The sequence below is a fragment of the Hipposideros armiger genome, unplaced genomic scaffold, assembly GCF_001890085.2.
Source record: "Hipposideros armiger isolate ML-2016 unplaced genomic scaffold, ASM189008v1 scaffold_25, whole genome shotgun sequence".
NCBI lineage: Eukaryota > Metazoa > Chordata > Mammalia > Chiroptera > Hipposideridae > Hipposideros > Hipposideros armiger.
In genome coordinates, this window is record NW_017731375.1 from 5607477 (window position 1) to 5613604 (window position 6128).

A 6128-nucleotide genomic window follows, 5' to 3' on the forward strand; every position below is an offset into this window, starting at 1 on the left:
ACTTGTGGTACTTGGGAATCATCAAAAAGTATTGGTGATCTTGACCCTGCCTTGTGCCTACTAACACAAGCTAATAGAAGACCAAGTAAAGTACTTCAGGTGTTTTAGGACTGGGTATAAATAAGGTATCCTGTCCACTCATTGTAACCTGAGAGAGAGAGAGAGATGTCATTTGTGAATTAGGGTTTTCTTCCATAGAGATTTTTAAAAGAGTTCATTCAATCTTTAAAAAACAATAAACACACACCTTCATTTTCTCATCATTTCATGCCTTTTTTTCTCTTTACGAATAGATTTACACAGGGTTTGTCAGCAAATCTTCACAAGAACCCAGCCCCCCAATAAGGCCCAGCTGTAATTGGAAAAGCTGGGACTGAAACACACAGCCTTCTGACTCCAAAGCCCACCCTCTGAGTCTCATAGGAATGTTTGCTGAGAAGAGTCTGGTCTCCCTGGTAACTCAGTCACTTCCCTGATGATGCAGTCCCCGAGACGTAAAGTCACGCTCATGTCTTCTGGTCACCAAGGGATTGGAGAGTGACCTGAAAAAGTGAAGGCACAGCCTGAAGTTTTGCCTTCCGGGGAGGCAGCGTGACTTAAGGCCTCAGGAGACTTGTGTAGGCCAGAGCCTGGTGGGCCAAAAACAGTGATTGTTAAGTAGCTCCTAAGTGCACCACCAAAACATTCCTCAAGGACCATGTGAACATTTGTGTGTGTGTGTGTTCCCACATGCTCATACCTGGTGGGGCAAGGGGTAGGTACATCAGTGTTACCAGAAGCATGACATGGTGACGAATGGCTCCCTGTGCTCTTAGCTAGCTGGCAGTGGGACTGCAAACTCCATCGATGTTTTATGAATTCAGTGGAGCCCTATCGTATGCAGGAGATAGTTTCTGTAGCCAGTGCGCAAAGGGAAATCCCAAGTAGACAAAGCCACACTTGGAAATCCCTTCAGTGCCGTGGGCCACCGTAGAGATGTGTCACCAAGTTCCTGTCTTCCACCTTATACTCCAAGACAGGTGATTCGTGAGTGGCATTTCAGGCAAAAACCTTCCCTGTACTTTCAACCACAGTCTTTTTTTCCCTGACTGTATGTGATTGAATACATGAACGCGCAGAGGGTTTGGCTACCCCGTGGAGAGAGCAAGGCTGTGGAGTCAGGAGGACCATTTAGATCCCAGTGTGGTCAGCAGCCGCCGCATCACGTAGGAGCTTGTGAACGATGCAGACTTGGCCCCACACCAGGCTTCCTGAATCAGAATCTGTATTCTTACAAGATCCTCTCGTGACTGGTGTGCCGATTACAGTTGGGGCAGCACTGAAATAGGCTATTTATTGTCGGAGGCTGTTTAAAATGGTGTGATGCCACTTTCCCTGTAGGGTTGTCAGGGTTCCAGGAGATGCGGCATTGAGATGGCCCAGCACCTGAGGTGTGCATTAACAGTTGTTCCTGTCCCTCCCGGCCAAATGCATTCCTTTTAATATAAGCCTGAGGAATATGGATACCTTTACAGAAGAGGAGTCACTTTTAAATTTTTCATTATCTCTTCAAGTGAAAAGCCCTGGTGAAATGTCAGCTTCTCCAAGTGCCCTAGGTCCCCAGTATAATTAAGCGTCTTCCTTCCATGTACGAGAAGCACTCTGCGCCCTTTATTGGTTACCTGTACACACCTGTCCGCACCATGGAGCCTGGGAGCTGGAGTCAGGAACCAAGCCCTCTCCACCCTCACTCTCCACAACTCCGGGTGCAGTGCTTTTCCATGCAGCTCAAGGACAATGAAGGTGTGAGGAATCGTGGAAGGCACCGTGGCGAGGCCAGAAAAATGTTACTGCTGTTCCCAGGTCACAGGCTTCCAACATCACTGCCATTTAGGTGGCTCCCAGGTGTTTCGCATTTTGGAGCAGTTTCAGAATAACCCATCTCCTTGCCTCCCACCTTCCCAGATGTGCTGTTTTATCACTTCCTTCATCATGTGACCAACCTGAGCCGGAGACAGATCATGACTGTGTTTAACATGCTGGACTGGAACGCTCTGGGCGAGATTGGCTTTGACCAGTTCTACATGCTGGTCTGCATACTGCTGGCACACCAGGCGAGTATGAGCTCAGGACCTGGGCTGAGGAGGCCGAGCTTGGCAGCTGCTGCCATCTTGCTAACGGTCGCATTGAATTAAGAGTACCAGAAATTTTCTTCCTTTCACTCAAACCGGGACGAAAGGAATGCAGGAAAGGACTACTTTAGGTTCCTACACGGTCCATGTATAACCTAGACTTCCCAAGAGTCCCCCAGCCTCGGCCCCTGCCTGTGCCCGCCTTCAGCCCTCCCACGTCACCTCTTGCTAAAGGACAGGTCCCCCCAGCACGTGCCTCCTTGGCACGCCCTTCCTTGCCCGTCCCAGCTGGTGATACTTGGAGACCCCCCAGTCATCCCAAGCGCCAAGTTCCCTCAGTGGTCCCATTTCTCAAAGAACTTTCTGGAGGGGATGAATGATGGAGATGAGTCCCCCTTGAAGACAGATGCCAGAGCAGGCCTGATGCACTGCCCACAGAACCCTTTCGACACTGAGCGTCGATGATTTTGCCTTTTGCTTTTAGCTTCCTAGGGAACGGACTAGGGGATACAGGAGTCTTTCAGCGAGTTTAGAAAGTATAATAGTAGCAACAACACTGTCTTTTGTCTTGCCTCTTTCTCTCAAAATAGAACCACCTGGAAGAGCAATTTATCTTCCGCCATTCCCGGCCTGTTTTTGAGCTGCTCGACTTGGATGGGGAGCTGAAAATTGGTGTAGAGAGCTTCCACATGTACAAGTTTCTTTTCAATATTAAGAAAAAAAAACTCAGAGAGCTCTACCATGCCTCTGACATCACAGGTGACCGTGTAAGTGCAGCCCCCTCAAGTCCGGCCTGGCAGCCTCTCCGTCCAAAGGCGGCGGACAATGTCCTACCACCTAAAGCAGAGATGAGGGTAAAGGAGGGTGGGAAAACCTGGTCGGGTGTGTCATGTGCTGGGATCAGAAAAAACTGGATTTACAGGCCTGTGGAAGAGAGGACTGAATAAGTTAACAGCTACATCACACAGTGTGGATACAAAATTACAGACGCTTAGAGGAGGAAATTTTGCTTAGAAGTTTAGAGAAAGAAATATATTAATATGGCAGGAGTTGGTATTGGGGAAGAGCATATATTGGGCTGTCAGAAAAGTCATGACGCATTTTTGCAACAAAAAACATAGAAAAAATACGTCATGTATTTTTCCAACAACCCAACAGAATAAGTAGAAAGGAGGAAATTCTATGATGGGAACACATGAGCAAAATCCTAAGAGACAACGATGGTCAAGACAGTGAATTCTGCCTATTTAAAGAGGAAGTCCATGCATGTTGGGGGAGCAAGTGGGAACTAAGGTTGGAAAAGTTGGGTCACACTGTGAAGACCCTCAGATGCCAGGCCGAAGCATCTAGACTTGATGTTGTAAAAGAAAGTGACACTTGGTTCCTTTAGAGTCTATAATAGATTCTCTGTTCTGGCTTCTAGACTACAATCAGGCGGCAATTTTGTCCTAATTACTGAGCCTCTTTAAGTTTCCAAGTTTTTAAATGAGAAATGATTACAATCCTGCTCTCATCTGACACAAAGTATCAAATCCTTCCTGCAATAATTTCTCTTTTTTTTCCCCCAACAAAAGCGTCTAACTTACAAGGAATTTAAGCTGTTTACTATCTTCACCATGGACAAATGCCAGGAGAGGCAGAAAGCAGAGGAGAAAAAGAAGTCTCTGCTCAAAAAGAAAACATTACGTGAAGTTAATGTGAGTAAAAAAAAAATCTTTCCGGAATAAATGAATCTCAAAAAATATATAAATAATTATAATTGTTAACATGTTGAAAAATAAATTTAGAACACCAAAGTGGGTATCTTTACATTGATTTTGATATACGATGGATTAAAATGAGCATTCCTTAAACAGCAGTTTCCTAACTTTAATAACCTCACATACGACTTGCAATAATATAATGTGAATAACCACTTTCTCTGCCCTTTTATGAGTTTAATTTTTGGTATAACTAATGCCTTGAATAACTTTTTAAATGTTTTTGACACAGGACTTGTGATTCCTCCCTACTCACTGTACTGTTAATGACAGTAACTACCGTTCAATAAATACTTGCTATGGGTCGGACAGGTGCTTTAGATGCGTGACTTCATTTATCCTTATAACCCTATGAATTAGGTGCTGTCTTCAATTTACAGATGAGGAAATTGAGGCCTATAGAGATTAAGAATCTTATCTAAGAACATAACGGCTCTCTAGTGGTGGAACCGGGATTCAAATTCAAGGTCAATTAGATGCCTGTGCTTAGAGCAAGTGATCCGAGTAACTCACTTCAGTTTCAGCGGATTCTGTTTAAGTTTTAAGCTAACATTTCAGTGGCTCAGAAATCTCTTCTGCGTTATGCTAATGACCACATCTCCTTCTACCATGAGTTTCTGAGGAACAAGTTTGGTGATTCAAGAAATACAGCTCACTGACTATAAATAAACGAAGGATTTCTTAAGGCTACATTATGCGATATAACTGACTGTAAGGCATTCAGTGAGTTCCAGAGAACCTAATAATCATTGAGAATCATTCTGCCAAGGTGCAGACAGGAGTGCTGCTTATCTAAGGCTCATTCATAAGTGGAACCTGTAGGACAAATGTTAATTACTATGAACGCTCTCTGTGTTTGCTCTAACAGACATGGGATTATCATAACACACTTATGACCATAAGGTTTAGCAGCCCAAACTTCTGCCTCTTCCCCATGTTGGTACTACAAAAACTGAATAAAGCTAGCAAAAAAAACAAAACAAAACAAAAACTCCTGATTTCTGATTTGTGCTTTCCACATGGGGATAATGGTAGACATCTCCAGCAAGTGTTGTGAAGAGCAGAGAGATGCAAAGCACCTCACTGTTTTAGAACAGTGCTCTTCTCTTCCTCTGATTTGGTGAAAAGTTTGCAGTGATTCTCTCAGGAGAACACCTTCTGGCAAACGAGTTTGGACACTATGACACCACCACAGAGTTTGGTACTGACAGACGAGGAGGATCTGGCTGGAAAATGACAGCTAGAGGTGAGCCATCGTTTCAAAGGGCCTCACCACTGAGCTTACCTTGGCACAGCTTCTGCCGCTTTCGTGGCAGCCTGCGAGGCTTTAGCTTCCAGCCAGCCTTAGGATCTAGGCATCGTTCCGGCAGGAGAAACTACAGTGAGGTCTTAGGAAGGCTTCTTCCCCATTTTGCAGTGGGAACAGTCCTGAGGATATAGCAAGGGTAAGCATGGCATATGTTTTTGTCAGACACAGTCTCTAAGGCAACGAAGATACCGTATCTTTTGTTGTTTCAGAACGGGGGCTGTGAGAGAGGAGGGACAGCCACAGATAACAGGTATAGTAGATTTTAATTCTGACTAAATAAATCTTAAACTAAAATTTCAATGTTTAAATTATTCAATTATTTCAAATTAATTTTAAATAAGTGAATATTAAACTTGCTAACTGAGGTTTCAGACATGAGCAGGTAGTATAGCTTTCCCTCCTCCCTGCAAAGCATCAGGGTGACTAGAAAAGGTCATCACGAGCCAACTGCTTGATTCCTATTAACAGCCTTTTCGTAAACTGGGTGGTTCTAGAATGAAATCAGGAAACAGCATTTACCTCTGATGGGCCCCAACTGAAACTTCAGTGTACAAACTAAAATTCAATTGCACCAGTAAAGTGACACTCTTTTGGGAGTAAGAGTAGAGCAAAACAGTCTGTCAATGTTCACATTAGGATTTTTTTTCTCAATTATATTATGTGACCTAAACTTTTTTTAAGTTTGTAGAGACACTTCAGTTAAGTTTCATTGTTTCCACATTGAGGCAATCCACTGTGCTTTTAAGGTACAGCTTATCAGACCAAGTACATCTAGGTGGTAACATTGCATTATTACTGTGTCACAGTTGCAACACAGCGTGTTTGTGTCTGTTCAGGGCGGGGGTGGAGGACGCAGTACTTCCCGGGGGGAGGGGCACAGCAGGCTTGACTGATGGGAAGACAACAAGGCCAGGGACTGGGTCCTCCACAGTCTACATCAGTTGCAAA

At 44.4% G+C, this 6128-nt stretch overlaps 1 protein-coding gene across 1 annotated transcript; it reads left to right on the forward strand.

Annotated features, from left to right (window-relative positions):
- The first annotated feature begins 1825 nt into the window (after window positions 1-1825).
- Window positions 1826-5108, forward strand: EFCAB9 (EF-hand calcium binding domain 9). The gene is made up of 4 exons (XM_019635937.1): window positions 1826-2093; window positions 2702-2878; window positions 3686-3808; window positions 5067-5108. Exons 1-4 carry the CDS (start codon window positions 2001-2003, stop codon window positions 5106-5108), a joined length of 435 nt encoding a protein of 144 aa, XP_019491482.1. The 5' UTR covers window positions 1826-2000.
- The last annotated feature ends 1020 nt before the right edge of the window (window positions 5109-6128 follow it).

What these genes read in the sequence shown, in the direction of transcription:
- EFCAB9 (XM_019635937.1), top strand. Translation starts at nt 2,001, where the DNA reads ATGACTGTGTTTAACATGCTGGACTGGAACGCTCTGGGCGAGATTGGC. An exon ending in GCATACTGCTGGCACACCAG is followed by an intron (nt 2,094 to 2,701) that starts GCGAGTATGAGC and finishes CTCTCAAAATAG; the next exon opens with AACCACCTGGAAGAGCAATT. An exon ending in AAACATTACGTGAAGTTAAT is followed by an intron (nt 3,809 to 5,066) that starts GTGAGTAAAAAA and finishes ACACCACCACAG; the next exon opens with AGTTTGGTACTGACAGACGA.